This window comes from Moschus berezovskii, chromosome 3 (genome assembly GCF_049115385.1).
Source record: "Moschus berezovskii isolate FMDL1 chromosome 3, NW_MosBer_1.0, whole genome shotgun sequence".
NCBI lineage: Eukaryota > Metazoa > Chordata > Mammalia > Artiodactyla > Moschidae > Moschus > Moschus berezovskii.
The window spans coordinates 25,594,654-25,615,422 of NC_142462.1; the positions used below are offsets into that span (position 1 = coordinate 25,594,654).

Sequence of the window (20,769 nt, forward strand, 5' to 3'; positions counted from 1 at the left end):
TTTCCTCATAAACAGGTGCTCATTGAATTCTCTTTCCTTTTATGTGTTTCAGTTGATTCTCTTGAAATTTCCAGTTATAAACAAATAGAGGTGGTTTTATCTCATCCTACAATTTTATACTTCATGGCATTCTCTTCTAATTGTGTTGACTAGTATATCCAAACAAGATTAAATAAGAGTGGTATATTTGTCACCACCTTAACTTAGTTGGATTGTTTCTAGTTTGTAGTGCTAGTTTTTGAGCTGAAAACATGTATGTTATTTGAAGAAAGTATAACAAATAAATAAGTAAAATATAGTGTTGAAAATAACCTGGAACTTATAGAAGTTTAATATGATGCCACCCATATAATATGTTAAAATATGAAAGCATACCAATGAGTGATGTCCAGTTCAGCATATTGGTCATATCTGGTAAAAAGGAAGGAATAGGAATGTATTGGGGAAGAAATATCCAGGGGGTTTCAATAACTGCTATGTTATAGCTATGATTATTGCTATGTTTGTAATATTTTATATACAAAATAATTTGACTTTCTGAAGAAACATAGAGGTATCTATTGACAAGGAATAGAGAAGGTAGGAGGCATAAGTTGAACTCAGTTTTACAGTTCAAGTGCATAAGTTTCCTGAAAAGGGATCAGCTGTTTGTTCTCCTCTCTACCCTGAGCATAAGCGCAGCATGTAGTAGGTATTCACTTAATAATTTTTGATTGAAAGAATAGAGGAAAGAAAGAGAGGAGGACATTCTTCATTAGTTTTCCCTGTTCCTTCTTTCTCCTTATTCTTTTATCGTGCGTGCATGCTAAGTCACTTTGGTCACGTTCAACTCATTTACAACCCTATGGACTGTAGCCCACCATTCCCTCCTCCACGGGATCTTCCTGACCCAGAGATTGAACCAGCGTCTGTTATATCTCCTGCATTGGCAGACAGGTTCTTTGCCACTAACGCCTATACATCATTAATTTTTTTAAGCAAATCTTAGTTTAAATAACGATGTAGATTTATTTTGCATATTAGAAGCCCACTTTTTTTTCTGAATGTAGAAAATGTGACCAAGTTTTCCATATAACTTTCCAGAAAACAACATATTATTTCATATTTATTAAGCTGCCTTGTGATTTATAAAATACATAATCAAATTAATTATGGGGTATACTACTTGTGTGCTGAGTCCTAACAATGATTCATGCTACGCTACATTCAGAGGAGGCAAAATGGTATCACAGTTTCCAGTGCCTGCTGTTGCTCAGTTATATTCTGCTTTATCATTCTTTTGAAATTAGATATATCATATATGAACAAGACATTTCAAACTGTGGTGAAATTCAGAGTATACAGCTTATTTTTTAATTTTAAAAGAAAATTGGAATTAAAAGGTCACACTCTGTTTATGTATTTTGTCTATGATAAAATGTATGATAGTATCTTTAAAAGTTAAGTAAAATCATCTTTTAAAAATGCTTTCATATTTCAATGGAGAATTAGAGATTTGTTTCCTGGGTAACTGTTGAACACCTGTATTACGAAAATTAACTCTTTCCAAATGATTAATGAATTTGATTGAACAATATGGTTGCCACATAATGTGGCTATGAGGTCATTAACTTTTAAGTTAAAAAGTTATTTTATATTTAAATTTATAATTTAATTTTCCTTAAATGTTGCATTTTGTCAGCTTTATATTCAATTTAATATTATACCAGGATTTTCTTTTGAGACCCTTCAATTTGAGCTCTCAACATTTCCAAAAACTTCCAAGAGTCCTTCATGGACCTACCTCTGTAAAGGCTTGTGATCCTTTTTCTTAAAAATAGAGACTATTTTTTCTTTCTCAGAAAGTAAGCTTTTGTGTTGGTATCTGTCAAAGAATTGAGAAAGCCATGGACCTTGATAATAAATCTTCTTTACACAGGCTTATTTGAAGACAAAAGAGCAGCCATCCCAAGGTAATGGCAGAATTTTATGTTTCTCAGAAACTGTTCCTTGCAACATTTTCCCAGTACCCCTTTTTGTTTTCAACCATTTCTGTATCCTCATGAGATTTAGGAAATATAGCACAACAAATCCTAATATTGTCAGAATGCTTGAAAAAATGAAAAGGCAAGTGGTATGTTTATCAGGATTTTTATAAATAGTATTCAAGGTGCACAGTGGCTAAACTGTTTTGGATTTAAAGATTGCTTTTCAATCATTTCTGCAAGACAGATTTAAGATCTTTTTGTATGACTGAGCAATTAATGCGATCAATATCTGTTAGACAAAAAATGAATTATTGATATTTTGGAAAAATAAGTGAGGTTTAAATTTACTGATCATGAGCAATTCTACTTGTCTGGAATACTGGAAGGAGAATTCTTTGGAGTCAGACAGAGCTGAGTTTAAATCTAGGTTCTCTTAAACTTATAGGTGTGTTACCCAGGGTAGTTCTTTAATATCTTTAATTCTCAATTTTCTGGATGGGAAATGGGAATGATAATACTTACGTTGCCTGGCACTTGTGAGTATTAGATACAGTATATGTGAAAACTCTGTATTTAATAAATACTGAAAAAGTCAAAACTACTACTTATTTGTTTCCTATGCAGTTATATGTAGGGTAGTTATTCATACAGTAAAGAAATATTGAGACTGTGATATGATAGAAATGACACTAGCTTCTGAGGATTCTGTGGTTAGCAAGACAGAGAAAATCTGCAATCATGGAGATTACACTGTAGTGAGGGAAGACAGATAATATATAAAATAAGAAAGTAAATGGTTATTTCATTGTGATAAGTGTTATGAAGAACAGTCTGGTTGGTGGAGGAAAGGCTGGTTCCATGTGCATGACGTCAGATAACTCAGTAGGACTGTATAACAAAAACCAAACAACTTAGGCGTACAAAGTTAAAGGCAGAGAGAACAGCTCGTGCTATTTGTTCAGGGATCAAAAGGAAGACCAGCATGTTGGGAGCTAACATAAGCAAGTTGGAGAACTGTTGAAGATGAAGCCAGAAAGGTGGGAGGGGCCAGATTTTACAGGATTTTATAGGCCATCGCAGGAGTTTGGATTCTAGTATAAATACAGCACTCCTGGAGGGTTTCAAGCAAAAGTGGGATGTGAATCCTCCGTGCCTTACAAAAATTGCTGCCTATTATATGGAGAATCGGTTGTACAACAGTAAAATGGAAGCAGTTGATTAGGAAGGCATTAGAGTAATCCTGGCAGGAAATATGAAATGGAAATACTGAAATGGTATTATCTGTGGTAATATAGACAACAGGAGTTGGCTCTGGAGTATGAGAGAAAGAAAAGAAAGAATGACTCCTAGAGTTTGTATTTGAGCAACTGAATAAATTATAGACCAGGAGAGGTATAAGGCTTTTGAGGGAGGTTGGTAGTGCTTGGGAAAGGCAAATAAAGTTTGGCTTTGTACCTGGTCTGTTTGAAGTGCTTATTTAAAAGTTCAGTGAAGACATCAAGTAGCAGTGAACATATGACCTTAAAACATTGAATATATGCCAGGCTGAAGGTATAATTTGGAGAGTCAACATAAAATAGATAGCATCTGAGGCCCTTTAGAGCCACCTCCAGTTAAGAGTAACAGAGTTCTAAAAACATTGATAAAAGGAAGTTAAAAGAACTAAAAGATACGGGGAAAATTCAGAGAACTAAGAGAAGAAAATTAACAAAGATTCCAGTGTTGTATTGGTAAGGATGCTTTAACTGCAAGTAATAGAAAATATAACTTTTTAATATTTCATGCCTTGTGTTGATATATTCAGAATTAAGACTATTAGATGGTTGTAGGGTTAATTAATCTAAGGTGTTTATTTGTCTTCTTATGTTATCTGTGTGTGAACTTTAGGTTTACCCATTTATTTTATCCTCCAGGTCTGAATGTATTTTTCATTTTTAGGACGGGGACGAGCTTCTCTGAAACTTTTAGGTTGTTCTAGTAAAATGCTCATAGCATTGTACTTTCACTGAACATGTCTTAATTGCAATTATAGTTGCTCAAGTAATCATTGTTTTGGACAGAGATTAAAAGCTTCATAAAACTCAGAATCTGCCTTATGTATCAGTTTTGTTTGTTTTTTTCTTTTTAGCACCTTTCACAATAACTGACACACAGTTGATAATCAGGGGAAAATGTATAAATGGCTTTTGTAGCTCTCTGAATGATCTTTTCAGATAGGTTTTTCAAATGTCATTTTATCAAATATTTTTTCTAATGTTTTATAGTGTTGATCATGGGATATTGAGAAACGCTTTATACTTATAGAATAACTAATTGGTCATAGGAAACATCAGTTAAGTAAATACATTTTTAGGCAAGTTTTGTAACTGATTTGGTACTTGCCACAAGGCCTACTTTTGGGATTCATTTACAACGGTATCAGTACTTGGTTTTCATTATGGTAACGGTTTAAAGTGAAGAGTTTAAAACATTTAACACTTTTCTTTTAAGAGCAAAATAGTGTTTATACAATTATTTTGAATTCAGAATGCAGAAAATGTGGCTATTATATTTGACTCTGTCTGGTATGAAGTGCCACTACTAGAAAAAATTTCTGTGTGGAATTTTCTAAAATGTTATTTTTATTTTTTTGAAGCAAAATCAAACTTTTTTTCACTCATGAAAAATTAATGTGCCATAGGAAATGTGTTACTTGGATGTCTAATGAGCTATTAATTTCTAATAAAACTGAGAAGATTAATGGATTCACTCTAGGGAAGATAGCATTCAACTTGAAATAGAGACATTTGCAGCAACTTAATCTGTTCACTTGGGAGTAAAGTTTTAAAAATTCACTTTTAAGCATAAGTTTATTTCTCAAAGAGGTACTCCTTTGATGTTGACTTAATCTTAATAAAAGAGTAGTCAGTGTAAGTTATGTTGAGAAGTGTTTGTTTCAAAGATGCAGAATACCAATTATTGAGAATGAAGGGGGATATATTATTCCAATGCCATACCCCAACTCTAGAATATAACGCATTATTTTTTTTTAAAAAAACTCTCCTTATGTATTGTTCAGTTTTTTCTCTTTACATTTTATGCCTGATAGACTTTAAAATATACTTTCTCCATTGCACTATAATTATATGACTGCCTATCTACCACATTGAGCTTCCCTGATAGCTCAGTGGGCAAAGAATCCGCCTGCAATGCAGGAGACCTTGGTTCGATATCTGGGTCAGGAAGATCCTCTGGAAAAGCGATAAGCTACCCACTCCAGTATTCTTGGGCTTCCCTTGTGGCTCAGCTGGTAAAGAATCCACCTGCTATGCAGGAGACCTGGATTCAACCCCTGGGTTGGGAAGATCTCCTGGAGAAGGGAAGGGCTACTCACTCCAGTATTCTGGCCTGGAAAATTCCATGGACTATATGGTTGTAAAGAGACAGACACAACTGGGCAACTTTCACTTTCACTTTTCTACCACATTGGAACACAGGCTCCTCTAGGCAGGCAGACATTTCGTTCATCTTGTTTCTTCCAGTACTTTTCCCAGTGTCTGTCTGACACGCAGTCATTGTTCAACAAATTTTTGCAGGAGGAAGAAAGGAAGGATTTCTAGGAATAGAACTTACTTCAAAACTTAATACTATCTTTAAAAGATAAAATGTTTAATATGAGTCAAGGGATGAAGAGTCTTGTAAAATGAGAAGATTATTTTACCGTTAAGAGTTGAATTTGATTCTCATGGTTCTTATTAAACTTAATGAATGCTCAAAACACTACAGTGAATTTCATGTGTGAAACATAACTCAGTATCTCTGAATGATTTTATGATTTTACTAGCAAGCAGTAAATACAGTTTACTAGTTTACAGTATGGAGTCTGTAATGACCTGTCCATATCACAGAAATGCTGAAGCTGTTACTCATAACTCTGATAACCTCTATATTATTTTGGTGAGAAACTTTATAGTATTTACAATATAAGTATCAGTTCAGTTCAGTTCAGTTCAGTCGCTCAGTCATGTCCGACTCTCCGCGACCCCATGAATCACAGCACGCCAGGCCTCCCTGTCCATCACCAACTCCCGGAGTACACTCAAACTCCTGTCTACAGAGTCGGTGATGCCATCCAGCCATCTCATTCTCCGTCGTCCCCTTCTCCTCCCGCCCCCAACCTTTCCCAGCATCAGAGTCTTTTCCAGTGAGTCAGCTCCTCGCATGAGGTGGCCAAAGTATTGCAGTTTCAGCTTTAGCATCAGTCCTTCCAATGAACATCCAGGATTGATCTCCTTTAGAATGGACTGGTTGGATCTCCTTGCAGTATAAGGGACTCTCAAGAGTCTTCTCCAACACCACAGTTCAAAAGCATCGATTCTTCGGCGATCGGCTTTCTTCACAGTCCAACTCTCACATCCATACATGACCACGGGAAAAACCATAGCCTTGACTAGACGGACCTTGGTTGGCAAAGTAATGTCTCTGCTTTTTAATATACTATCAAGGTTGGTCATAACTTTCCTTCCAAGGAGCAAGCGTCTTTTAATTTCATGGCTGCAATCAGCATCTGCAGTGATTTTGGAGCCCTATTGCTAAATCATCTAACAAAAGATCATTTGTCTGTTTGCTTATCTGTTCTTTTTGTGTTGAGATAAATTTGATTTTAAAAGTGTTGCAAAAACATGTACGGTGAGTATGAAGCATCCAGCTTCTTTTGGTAACTTGTATAACAGGACAGTTATCAAGCCCAAACATCAAGTTATATAAATAACATCATTTTCATTAGGGGAGTTTGTGTTACCTTTCACTTTTTGAATGTCTTCTACCTCTTCTCTAAAGTAGCACTTTAAGATTGTGATATTACCATTTATATAAATTCTACTTCTTTGACAGTGATTTGATACCTAGTCTAGGTAAATATTAACTACAGGGCTTGACTAAGCAAAAAACTTATTTTTAATTGAAGTATAATTTTTAATTGAATATTGATTTATAATATTGTGTTAGGTTCACATGTATAGCAGAGCAGTTTGGTTATACGCATATTTATACACAATAAGTTTTTTTTGCCTTTCTGTTATAGGCTATTAAAAGATATTGAATACAGTTCCCTGTGCTGTAGAGTAAATCCTTGTTGTTTATCTGTTTTACAGATGGTAGTGTGTATCTGTTAATGCCATACTCCTAACTTATCTTCCCCCTACCCCTTTCCTTTTTGGTAACCATAAGTTTGGTTTCTATGTCTGTGAGTCTGTTTCTATTTTGTAAATAAGTTCATTTGTATAGTTTTTTTTAGATTCCACAGGTTTTATCATATGGTATTCATCTTTCTCTTTCTGCCTTATGTTGCTTAGCATGAAATTCTCTAGGTTCACCCGTGTTGCTGCAAATGGCATTATTTCATTCTTTTTGTGGATGAGTAATATTCCATTGTATATATATATATACCACTTCTTTATCCATTCATCTGTTGATGGACACTAAGGTTGTTTCCATGGCTACTGTAAATAGTGCTGCTGTGAGCATTAGGGTGCATGTATCTTTTCAAATTTGAGTTTTTGTCTTTTCTGGATACATGAGCAGGAATGGGATTGCTGGATCATAAGGTAACTCTGTTTTTAGGTTTTTAAGGAACACATACTGTTTTCCATAGTGGCTGTACCAATTTACATTCCCACCAGCAGTGTAGGAGGGTTCACTTTTCCCCAAACCCTCTTCAGCATTTAGTATTTGTAAACTTTTTCATGATGACTATTCTGAACTGTGTGAGATAATACCTCAATATAGTTTTGATTTGCATTTCTCTAATAATTGGCTCACTGGAAAAGACTCTGATGCTGGGAAAGGTTGGGGGCGGGAGGAGAAGGGGACGACGGAGAATGAGATGGCTGGATGGTATCACCGACTCTGTGGACATGAGTTTGAGTGTACTCCGGGAGTTGGTGATGGACAGGGAGGCCTGGCGTGCTGTGATTCATGGGGTCGCGGAGAGTCGGACACGACTGAGCGACTGAACTGAACTGAACTAAATAATTGGCAGTGTTGAAAATCTTTTCATGTACTTGGTCATCTGTATGTCTTCTTTGAAGAAATGTCTATTTAGGTCTTCTGGCCATTTTTTGATTAGGATGTTTGTTTTTTTGTTACTGAGTTGTATGTTGTTTAGTCGCTAAGTTATATCTGACTTGTTGCAACACTGTGGACTGTAAAACGCCAGACTTCTCTGTCCATGGAATTTCTCAAGCAAGAATACTGGAATGGATTGTCATTTCCTTCTCCAAGGGTATTCCTGATGCAGGGATCAAACCTGCATTTACTGCATTGGCAGGCCAATTCTTTACCACTGAGCCACCAGGAAGCCCTGAGTTGTATGAGTTGTTTGTATATTTTGGAAATCAAGCCCTTGTCAGTCTCATCATTTGGAAATATTCTCTCACAGTCCATAGGTTGTTTTTTCATTTTGTTTACGGTTTCCTTGTGGCTCCGACGGTGAAGAATCTGCCTGCAATGCAGGGCACCTCAGTTCAATCCGTGGGCCAGGAAGATCCCCTGGAGAAGGGAATGGCTACCCATTCCTTTCTGGAGAAGTCCATGGACAGAGAGGAGCCTGACGGGCTATGGTCCATGGGGTTGCAAAGAGCTGGGCAACTGGGCAACTAACTCTTCTCTGTTCTTGCTGTGCAAAAGCTTATAAGTTTGATTAGGGCCCATTTGTTTATGTTTGCTTTTATTTCTTTTTGCCCTGGGAGACTGACTTAAGAAAACATTGGTACAATTTATGTCAGAGAATATTTTGCCTATGTTCTCTTCTAGAAGTTTTATGGTATCATGTCTTAATAAGTTTTTAAGTCACTTTGAGTTTAATTTTGTGCATGGTGTGAAGGAGTGTTCTAACTTTATTGATTAACATGTGGCTGTCCAGCTTTCCAAACACCACTTGCTGAAGAAAATGTCTTTCTCCATTATATATGTCACCTTCGTTGAAGAAGACTAATTGACCAAAGGCGTACGGGCTTATTTCTGTGTTCTCTTTTGTGTTCCATTGATCTATGTTTGTTTTTGTGCCAATACCATGCTGTTTTAATTACTGTACTGTAGTATTGTCTGAAGTCTGGAAATGTTATACCTCCAGCTTTGTTCTTTTTTCTCAGGATTGCTTAGAACGACTTTTGCTGTGCCCCATAGATTTTGTGTGGTTGTGTTTTATTGTCATCTATCTCACGGTATTTTTTATTTCCTCTTTGATTTCATCATTGACTCACTGATTTTTTAGTAACATTTTGTTTAATCTCCATGGAATCGTTTTTTCCCCTTGTTTCTCTTTCTGTGATTGATTTCTAGTTTCATGACGTAGTTAGCAAAGATATTTGAAATAATTTCCATCCTTTTAATTTATGGAGGTTTGTTTTGTATCCAAGTGTGTAGAGGATGTATTTATCCTGGAGAATGTTCCATATGCACTTGAAAAGAATATATATTCTGGTCTTTTTAGATGTACTATCCTATAGATCTCAATTAAATCTGTTCTATTGTGTCATTTAGGATTTCCGTTGCCTTATTGAATTCCCATTAGTTTGTCCCTTTATGTCTGTTATTATTTATGTATTTAAACGCTTCTATAATGGGTGCATATGCACCTCTTCTTGGATTGATCTATCATTATGTAGTCTCCTTTGTCTTTCTTTATGGCCTTTGTTTTAAAGTCTGTTTTTTCTGATATGAATATTGCTACTTTTGCTTTGTCATTTCCATTTGCATGAAACGCCTTTTTCTATCCCCTCGCTTTCAATGTATACATTTTCTTCCCGAAAGAGAATCTCTTGTAGGCAGCATATTGTAGGTTTTTGTTTTATTATCCAGTCTGCCACTCTGTGTCTTGATTGGAGAATGTAGTCCATTTACCTTTAAAGTATTTATTGATAATTATTTATTGCCATTTTAAACCTTGTTTTCCAGTTGATTCCTTTGTATTTCTTCTTTATCCCTGTCTTCTTTTTGTTTTTCTCTTGTGCTTTGATGTTTTCTTTTCTATTATGCTATAGTTCCTTTCTTTTTGATTTCTGTGAAGTTACTGCATGTTTTTGATTTGTGATTATCCTGGTTTTCAAGTATATTAACCCATAACTTACCTACTTGCTTTCAACTGGTAGTCATATAAACTCAAATATATTCTAAAAGATCTACATTTTTTTACTTCCCTCCCTACATTTCATGATGTCCTATTTTACATCTTAATTTTTATCCTTTTGCTGTTCATTGTAGTTATAATTGCTTTCACAGATTTTTTTTCATTGTTTTTTATTGTTAATATTTGTACTGGCTTATTGAAGTCATCTTCAATCCTTTTATTTATTTGCCTTTCATGTAGATACTTGCTTCTTTTCCATTTAGTGAAGACCTTTAGATATTTCTTTTAGGATTGGTTTAGTATTCACAGAGCTAACTAACTTCTAGGGTAGCTCAAATGGTAAAGAATCTGCCTGCAATACGGGAGGCGGTGGTGGTTGGTGGTTTAGTTGCTAAGTCATACCCGACTCTTGCGACTCCGTAGACTGTAGCCTGCCAGGCTCCTCTATCTGGGATTTTCCAGGCAAGAATACTGGAGTGGATTGCCATTTCCTTTTCCAGGGGATCTTCCCAACCCAGGAATTGAAGCCAGGTCTCCTGCATTGCAGGCAAATTCTTTACTGACTGAGCTGTGAGGGAACCCAGGTTCAATCCTTGGGTCAAGAAGATCCCCTGGAAAAGGGCATAGCAACCCACTCCAGTATTCTTGCTTGGAGAATTCCATGGACAGAGGAGCCTGGAAGGCTACAGTCCATGGAGTCACAAAGAGTCAGACATGACTGAGCATCTAATACAACATTAATAAGTAAATTTAGACAAAAGAATTTCTCAGATAAGCAAAAACTAAAATAATATATTTTTATGTATTTGTTAGAGCAGGTCAGGGCTTCCCTGGTGGCTCAGATAATAAATAATCCACCTGCAGTGCAGGAGACCTGAGTTCGATCCATGGGTTGGGAAGATCCCCTGGAAGAGGGCATGGCAAACCACTTCAGTATTCTTGCTTGGAGAATCCCAATGGACACAATCCTGGTGGGCTACAGTCCATGGGATCACAAAGAGTCCGACATGACTGAGTGACTCACATACACACACACACACACACACAGCAGGTGAACTCCACATCCCTCTACTCTGCCATCTTGATCTCCTCCACCAAAATCCTTTTAATATTATATATGTAAAATGTCTTTTAAATCTATGTTGCATTAAATTTCTCATCATATTGTGAAGGATAAACAAAATGATGTCACATATTACTGAAGAGGTCACTTCTTCCACAATGGCCAATTCCAGTATCAATGGTTATTGCTTATATTAATAGATAAAAATATGCTACATATAAGTGTTTTCCAGCTTGTATAAGGAACTCATTTATTGCTGAACAATTTCCAGTCATAAAACAGTACATGTATGACTGGAAATTTTAATGAGTCAGTCACTGATTTTTATACAACCTGGAAATTTCTTAACTGTGGAACTATAATTTTACTGATGAGCTTTTTTACTGCAAACATTTTTAGACATTTTTGCCTCATTTTTGCTTGATGAAATTTAATCTTGTATGTGTATGTTTAGGACAGAAAAAATCAAACAACATAAATTTAGAAATGTGTCTTCTCCTTGAATACCTGTGGGAAAAGTAAAAATTCATGTGTATTATCTTTAAATATTAGCACATTTGGGATTTTTGTAATGTTACATTTAGTGAATAATAGATGATTTATGCAAAAAATACTTTCTGAAGAGCCTCTTAAATGTTACATCTTAATATAACATAATCTTTTAATTCATATACTTTGGATTTGTGCTGTTATAATATGAAAATATATTGCCCCATTATAGAATTTGATTTCTAGTGTACACTTCTAAGCTTATTTCCTAGATATTAGAAGTCTACCAGAGAAGGAAAATGTATTATCTTTAAGATATAAGTTCTACAGGGGTTATCAAACATATGCCTTATACAAGAACTCATCTGTCAAAGAAGAAAAGAATATGATTAAAATTTCTAGGCCCAGCAGGTTAGCAACCTGCTAAATACCTAAAAATTCAAAGTTGTGCTTTTTTTTCATGTTTATGGGATGATATAAGCTTATAGAATTAGGTTTATGCTCATTAAGTGTCTGCCCTAACTCACATTTACCATCCATCATTCATTTTCCTTTTTTTAATTCGATTCTGCCAGACTCTTACCTTGCACTTACTGTTTTCCCTTAACTTTTTAATATGCCCTCCCCAAATGGCTGACCAATCCCTTAGGCCCTTTCTTCCCAGGTCACAGAAATTCTCTCTATCTCAAATCATACATGGGAAATCCAAAGTCTTATTTTTAACTATCCCATTTCCATGCCATGAAGAAACACCACAAGGAAGTTAAAGGTAACAAGAGAAACTAAAGATTTAGAAGGGCAAACCTACTCAACTAGATCTCGAGAATCACAAATGGAGAGATATGATTGCTAATAAATGAAATAAATGAGATATGAAACTCATATTTTACTCATACCTGAAATTAGAAATTTATTACCATCCCTTTGGGCTTCCCAGGTGGCACAGAGTTAAAGAATTCACCTGACAATGCAGGAGAAACAGGTTCGATCCCTGGGTCAGGAAAGTGCCCTGGAGTAGCAAATGGCAACCCTCTCCAGTATTCTTACCTGGAAAATTCCATGGACAGAGCCTGGAGAGCTACAGTCCATGGGGTCGCAAAGAGTCAGACGTGACTGAGCACTCCTTGTCCTTTTACGTATGAATTATACTTGCTATTAACATAAAGCCCATGATTATGTAATATTATATAATATTACCATATTAGGTAATATTACAATATTAGACAATATTTAACTATCTTTTGTTGAATCACTAAGTAGAGAAAAAAGGTAGAAATTTATAAAATAGCTCCATCTTATTTAGCAACATTTATGTTTGAGCTAGGTTCACTAAGAACTTCCCAGATTACTGTAATTTTACAGTGTAGCCCTAGACTTTCTAATTAAATATGCAACTTCTGTCATAAGAAAAAAACCTCTTTTGCTTTTTACTGTAAATTTAATTAAGCATTTCTTGTAAGTTCATTTCCGTATCTTTATCACAGCCCACTAAAGTTGGGATTCAGTTGTAAAACGGTAGACTAATTGCCTTTTGTATTAAATGAAATAAGAATCTCAAATATGCAACGTCAGGAAATTTAATTGTGGTCTTCAATTGCTTATTCAATGCATTGGAAAACTGATTGCCAGAAGTACAGAATAAAGGGCCAAAGGTTGTTAAATGTAGCACATCACACACATTTTGCACTTTACTTAATGATCCAAGTGTTTATTGCCATGAAGTAAATGCACCATTTAAAGAATTATGGTGGAATTGTAAAACGTTAAAAACTCTAATTAATTTTAGTCTGAAGCATGCAGCATGCTCATTTTTGTCTAAAACATTTTCATTATCATCAGTATTTTTTCAGTTATTAAGATAAATTTTTCCCATTGTGCAGCACTAGCATATTTTCAGTATTAAAAGCACAATCTTAACTGCTGTTGAGAGTTACATCTGGTATGCTTTAAATGAGTAAAAGAGTAATTTTTGACCACAGATCAGAGTATATTATATATTGCTTTTCTATACTTACTCTACAATTAACAGGTTAAGTGTGTCTTCATATTTTTTACTGGAAGCTGCATATATACTGCAGTTTTGAAAGGATCATAGTTAAAGCATACAGATAATTTCAACTATTAATTTGAATCTGATTACAGAAACTCTTCTGATTAAAGGAATATTTAAAATCTTAAGAAAATAGAAATATTTTAGTGCTTAGTTGTACTTAGTTTACTGTTCCCACCATATGTCTTTGTCTGCTGCTATGAAATGAAAACAGCTGACATCATTCTCTTTGAAAACAGTCTCCCATTATGCTTCCTTATTTCTGGAAATAAAGCTTATATTTCCTGACTGTGAAAGTAATCTGTACTCAGAGTACAAATATAAGAAAAATGCCTGGACGCACAGACAAGAAAATAAAAAATTAATAGCATCATCATAATAAACAGTTGAGGTACTTAAGAAAGGAATTTTAAGTACAAAAATGGAAAGCATAAACAATTTATTTTAGCTGTATATTTTCAGTGTAGAGACTAAAGTAACCTTCAGTTTTCTTTTACATAAAATCTTTGTGTATAAATCAGGCTTACTTTGAATTTATAAAACTTTCATCAAGTATTCATTTCTATTTTGTTTTTTAAATCTTTTTTTATTTTAAAATAATTTTAGACTTAACAAAACTTGCAGGTTTCCCTGGTGGCTCAGAGGGTAAAGCATCTGCCCACAATGTAGGAGACCTGGGTTTGATCCCTGGGTTGAGAAGATTCCTGGAGAAGGAAATGGCAACCCACTCCAGTATTCTTGCACGGAGAATCCCATGGATGGAGGAGCCTGGTAGCTATACGTTCCATGGGGTCACAAAGAGTCGGACACAACTGAGCAACTTCACTTTCACTTTCAAAAGTTGCAGAAATAGCATAGATAATTCCCATTTGCCCTCCATCCAGCTTCCTATAGTGTTATTATCTTCTACTGTTCAATTCTTTTATAGAGTGTTTATCTGATGTTTTCTTATTAGATTGAGGTTCATGCATTGCTAGAAAGAATACCACAAATCAGAATTAATATGCCCTTTGTAAAGCATCTTACCAAAGTGTTGATGTTAGTATGCATTACTGATAATGTTAACCCTAATCATTTGGTTAAGTTAGAGTATGACAGATTTCTCTACTCTAAAGGTACTTATAAAGTCATCTTTAAAGATAAAATGAAATAATGGGGAATGTTTGTCCCTTTGTATAATCCAACCTTTAAAAGAAATCATTTAAAACTTGACAGTCTATAGGGTAAATATAGAGTCATCTTTATTCATAGACTGTAATTTTGAGTCTAGATACTACCTGAGCATTAAGAAGTCCAGCTGCTAAAATAATTGCTCTTTGTTTGGAGTTGGTTATCTCAAGAGAAAGAAAAAGTGGGATGGATAGGTTTTATTGACATTAATTCTTTCAACTATTATGAGAACAAAATCAAATTTGTAAATAAAGGGAAATAGAAGGCCACCTCTTCCAAACTGATGCTACAAGCTGAGTAGTATTTAAACAGACTCTTTTGGGCTTTATGGGATCTAGTTTAGATGAAAAATGGCACTGTTTTTACTTATTTTCTGTTTGAATGATGCTTTTAGTCTCATGTTGCCACCTGGAGCATGAGTCCATAATTACATGGTCCACGTATGCCTAGAAATTATCATTCTCCTCACTAAACAATGCTGTCAGTGTACAAAGAGCAGGGAAGTCAAGGAATCACATGTAAGGATTTGGCATTATGAGTGTTACTGTTATGTGTACATATTCCTAAAATTCCGCATGTAACAGCAGACCTGCAAGGTTGCTATAATCACATGTTTTCTGGAGTATAAATGAACAGGCTTAAACATTAAGAGGTAAACCTGTCTACTTCCCAGTAGCCCCAAAGGGTACGTTTTCTTGTTGGCTGCTTCAGAACACTTCATGAAACAAATGTCAAACTTGTCAGGGCTGTCACTAAGAAAATGATCCTTGTAGCAAAGGGTCTTCTTTCACTGGGAAACAAACAGATGTCTTATCTTAGAAAAGAGTGACAAAACCTGCCATCTATCAGAAGAAATTTTTGCCAGCCTTTATTAATCCAGAAGCGAAGAAACAACCGGTAAAAGAGCTTCCTTTCTTTGTAGTTTCATTCATTACGCAGTCATTTGTGAATGATATTTGATTTGCTGCCTGAACTATTTTAATGATTTTATTAATTTTGAACTGTTTATAAAGTTCTTATAAAAATTGTCAATGTAACGTTAGAAATACAAGTTAGCACTTCTGAAAAAAACAAAAAAGCAAGACAACTTCTAAAATCCTTTCTGGAGTTTTATTATATCTAATTCTGATGTTTTATTTATAGTAATTAAAATCTATTGCTGTTTTATTATTTTGGTGATACTATACCACAGCAATTATGTTATGTGGGACTCTTATCAGTGGGACTAAATGCCTTCTCTCCACTTCCATAATCCTTTTCTATATTCAGATTACAGCTATTCTTATGCAAAGGAAGAAAAGATTGTATCTTGCTAACTTACACAAATAGCTTAAAGGCATAGAAAGGCAAGCTATTTTAAAACATACTCTCATCATAAGAAACTTTCGTACCTGTCCTGAACAGGAGGTGCTATTACAGTAGACATGCATTTATTAGCTATACTTTATTACTAAGAAAAATTCAACAAAAAGACTGAAATTATATAAAGAATGTGAATTAATTGTGAAAGTAAATATTATAGATAATTCCAAATTCTCAGGAAAAAACTAGGTAACCACACCTGTTAGACCAGTACATCATATTGCTGTGGGGACTTACTAGACCATTCACATAAAAGCTCCTTTTTTTTTTTTTTTTTCAAAAAGTAAAGACTGTGAATTTGGCAAAGGCAATTTTGGCTAATGTTGCTTCAAATATTTTTGCTTATTCCTGTTTTCAATACTGTTTTAGTAAACTCAAAAGTGTAACCACTGGATAAGGAAGGATATTCTGCTTTTCCAAAGCACACACCTCTTATTCATTCTTTATCCCAGTATTTAAAATAGTTAAGGAAACGTTTATTGAACTCCACCTAGATACTAAATATTGCCTGTTAGATGGTAAGAATATAAGATAAAAAAGATAAAACCTTGCCTTGAGCAACATACAGACACATTCAGTCCTACCTAATAAAAACTTGCCACCTTTACCTGCTGATGTAACACTTGCTGTCTGTGTTTCATATATATATATATATATATACACACACACCTTGATTTGCATTTACTTAGTAAAGTCAGTTTACTAACCAAAGCTCAGTAATTATTATTTAATTGAATTTGGTTTTATAAGAAGATAAAGAGATACAGGGTGATATGTTTGGTGATACTGATATTATTACTGTTGTCCAGAGATGCTTAAGAAATTAAGATACTCATACTTTAACTCGTAAAGAGTTAGACAATGCTTTTTACTTCAGTTAATAAAAATGAAAGGCCTTTCAAGAATACTAGGAAAGCAAGACTGCTTTGTACTTGGGTGTTATTGAAAGAACATAGATGATGAGATGGATTATAAAATGTAAGGTGACATATTTTTTCAGATTCTCATTCATGTATACTTTGGAGGTCACCATTTAATATTGAACAAAAGATGTTATTTCCTTCCTATGGAAGCAGACATTATGATGTCACTTTATTTATTCACCATGTTCCACAGGAGCCTGCTATGAATTATGAAGCCACCACTCAGAATCGAAACTGTAGAAGATGTAAGCATCCTATTGCCTGACGTGCCCATTTTAGAGCTTCCTACTTTAGAGCGGACTGATTTTCAGATGACATATGGTGGTCCAGTGATTGGGAAATTGGCAAATCTGGCAAGAAAGTCTGCTGGATGAGACAAAAGTGCCAGTGTACACAGTGTCTCAGATGTTACATTTACTACTTTTTTATCAAATAGTGAAGTAAAAAATACCTGATTGACCCCTAAAAGGGATACTTTTTAGTGGCAAGTGTTTTCAAAAGTAATTTTAGGTCATTGATAAAATAAGTTGCTTTTAAAAATATATAGAAAAATGTAGTCAACATGTAGTATAAAACAGCACCCACTGTAAATATTTAAATGTTACATAATTGTGCCATTTTGTTTATAGCCTTTTCCCTAGTCTTACTGAAATCATGGTAGTTAATTCTTCAGAGAAATGAAATTAAAAGTGTATGAAGTATAGGTGATTAAATGCTCTAAGGTTTGTATTTTAATGTTTTCTCAAATTTATTTTACAGGAAGATGACAATGAAGCAGAAAGAAAAAATATATCTCAGGAGCTCAGCATGGAACAGAAAAATTCAAAGAAATAAAGGATTTTCTGTAGTGTTTTGAGAAGTTTGCAACTTATGTAGCAGCAGATAAAATTTCTAATTGTATAGTGTTAAACTGCAAAATCTAATTTGCAAAATGTTCTCAATAAAGTCATTGAAAATGAAATAGCTTGCATTTGGAATTTGTATGCTTTTTTAGAGCAATTTAAACATGTATATAAAAGACCTTTAAAATATATTTTTTTAATTCTCTACTGAAATTTGAGAATAGAGACAGAATTTTCTCTTATCTGTAACCCAAGTGTTATCACATGTGAATGACCTGAAAAAAACAAACTCTGAAAGTCTGTGTTTTTCACTTGCAAGTCTGTGCTGTCTTCTTCAGGAACCTTAATAGAATTCCAATTATTAATTTAAAGAAATCCAACATAGTTCAAAAATGAACAGGAAATGTTTGCATGTAAAATCTCTGAAAACCAGCAAGTACCACAGGATGAAATATCATTTTCTGATTTCATCAACTTATATATCACATAATACTCTGGGGTTGCAGGTAAAGGCTGAAAAGAAATGGTAATTTAACATTCTCTGTGACAGAAGTAGTACCATGATTTTGAATTCATATGATATTTACTAAAGACCTATTATGTGCTAGGCCCTACACATTTTTTCTGGACATTTGTTCCCTACTTGTGTTTCTTTGGCTTAGGATGTTTCTAAAATTCCTTTGATTCCTATCTTTATCAGAGTGCTCAGTAACCAGACATTTTACTTTTCCTGATTCTAATTCCTAAGCTATCATCTGCCAACCTCAGCAGAGGAACAAATCTACTTGCTATTTCCAGAGCCAAATGTTGCTGGCAGATGCCTTTGTTTGATTATTTAAAGCAGAGTTTCTTAAAATGAGTAGCAAAACTTTGGAAAGCTTATAAGAACATGCCAGCACACACTTCCCTGTGAGAATGGAGTCTGTGTATTGTACTTACCCGGGAGCGATGGTTTTATCACAAGCATCTGAGGAGCCCTGTAAAGGTGTGACAGTGGGACAGGCTGGCAGCTATGATTATAGCACACCAAAATGGGGAAAACTGCAAGTAGGCAAGATAGAAAATTCACTGATGTATATAACCTCAAATAATGGATATCAGGACAACAGCTCTAGCCCACAGACTGGACTCCCTGGGTGGTGGATTCTGAAGCAGACTTTGAGCCAAAGAAAAGCCTGAGAAGGCATGTCAGAGTCTGAAGAGGGCCTTTGGAATAACCAAATGTAAAGATAATTTGACTCCTCCTTTTTTTCCTCTATTTTTGGAATACATATTAGTCTTTCAAAATAACCCATATTTACTTAGATTGGAGTTACATTAGTGGTGTCATTTTTGAAAAGAAACTAATGCACGATTCATATCATCATGATCATTTATTACATTGTGTTGTAGATACTGTGCTAAACAGTATTTTTTACACCACTAATAAACGCTATTAACATAAAAGATAGTTATTACTTTTTCGCTTTACCAATGATAAGTTTCAGTTCAGTTCAGTTCAGTCGCTCAGTCGTGTCCGACTCTCCGCGACCCCATGAATCACAGCACGCCAGGCCTCCCTGTCCATCACCAACTCCCGGAGTACACTCAAACTCCTGTCCACAGAGTCGGTGATGCCATCCAGCCATCTCATTCTCCGTCGTCCCCTTCTCCTCCCGCCCCCAACCTTTCCCAGCATCAGAGTCTTTTCCAGTGAGTCAACTCGTCGCATGAGGCGGCCAAAGTATTGCAGTTTCAGCTTTAGCATCAGTCCCTCCAATGAACATCCAGGATCGATCTCCTTTAGAATGGACTGGTTGGATCCCTTGCAGTACAAGGGACTCTCAAGAGTCTTCTCCAACACCACAGTTCAAAAGCATCGATTCTTCGGCAATCAGCTTTCTTCACAGTCCAACTCTCACATCCATACATGACCACGGGAAAAATCATTGCCTTGACTAGACAGACCTTGGTTGGCAAAGTAATGTCTCTGCTTTTTAATATACTATCAAGGTTGGTCATAACTTTCCTTCCAAGGAGCAAGCGTCTTTTAATTTCATGGCTGCAATCAGCATCTGCAGTGATTTTGGAGCCCAAAAAAACAAAGTCTGACACTGCTTCCACTGTTTTTCCATCAATTTCCCATGAAGTGATGGGACCAGATGCCATGATCTTTGTTTTCTGAATGTTGAGCTTCAAGCCAACCTTTTCACTCTCCTCTTTCACTTTCATCAAGAGGCTTTTGAGTTCCTCTTCACTTTCTGCCATAAGGGTAGTGTCATCTGCATATCTGAGGTTATTGATATTTCTCCCAGCAATCTTGATTCCAGCTTGTGCTTCTTCCAGCCCAGCGTTCCTCATGATGTACTCTGCATATAAGTTAAATAAGCAAGGTGACAATATACAGCCTTGACGTACTCCTTTTCCTATTTGGAACCAGTCTGTTGTTCCATGTCCAGTTCTAACTGTTGCTTCCTGACCTGCATACAGGTTTCTCAAGAGGCAGGTCAGGTGGTCTGGTATTCCCATCTCTTTCAGAATGTTCCACAGTTTATTGTGATCGACACAGTCAAAGGCTTTGGCATAGTCAATGAAGCAGAAATAGATGTTTTTCTGAAACTCTCTTGCTTTCTCCATGATCCAGCGGATGTTGGCAATTTGATCTCTGGTGCCTCTGCCTTTTCTAAAACCTGCTTGAACATCTGGGAGTTCACGGTTTACATACTGCTGAAGCCTGGCTTGGAGAATTTTGAGCATGACTTTACTAGCGTGTGAGATGAGTGCAATTGTGTGGTAGTTTGAGCATTCTTTGGCATT

At 35.4% G+C, this 20,769-nt stretch overlaps 1 protein-coding gene across 3 annotated transcripts in view; it reads left to right on the forward strand.

Annotated features, from left to right (window-relative positions):
* PHF14 (PHD finger protein 14) overlaps window positions 1-18,092 on the forward strand; it is a 223,572-nt gene extending 205,480 nt beyond the window's left edge. The window contains exons 18-19 of one of the 3 annotated variants that reach the window (XM_055420500.2): window positions 17,325-17,376; window positions 17,891-18,092. In XM_055420500.2, coding sequence (XP_055276475.2) covers window positions 17,325-17,376; window positions 17,891-17,892 — 54 coding nt within the window. In that variant the 3' untranslated portion in view covers window positions 17,893-18,092. Of the gene's footprint in view, window positions 1-1,918; window positions 4,150-17,324; window positions 17,377-17,890 lie in introns of those variants that run through there. The other 2 variants (XM_088833499.1, XM_055420499.2) reach the window with 2 other exon arrangements.
* The last annotated feature ends 2,677 nt before the right edge of the window (window positions 18,093-20,769 follow it).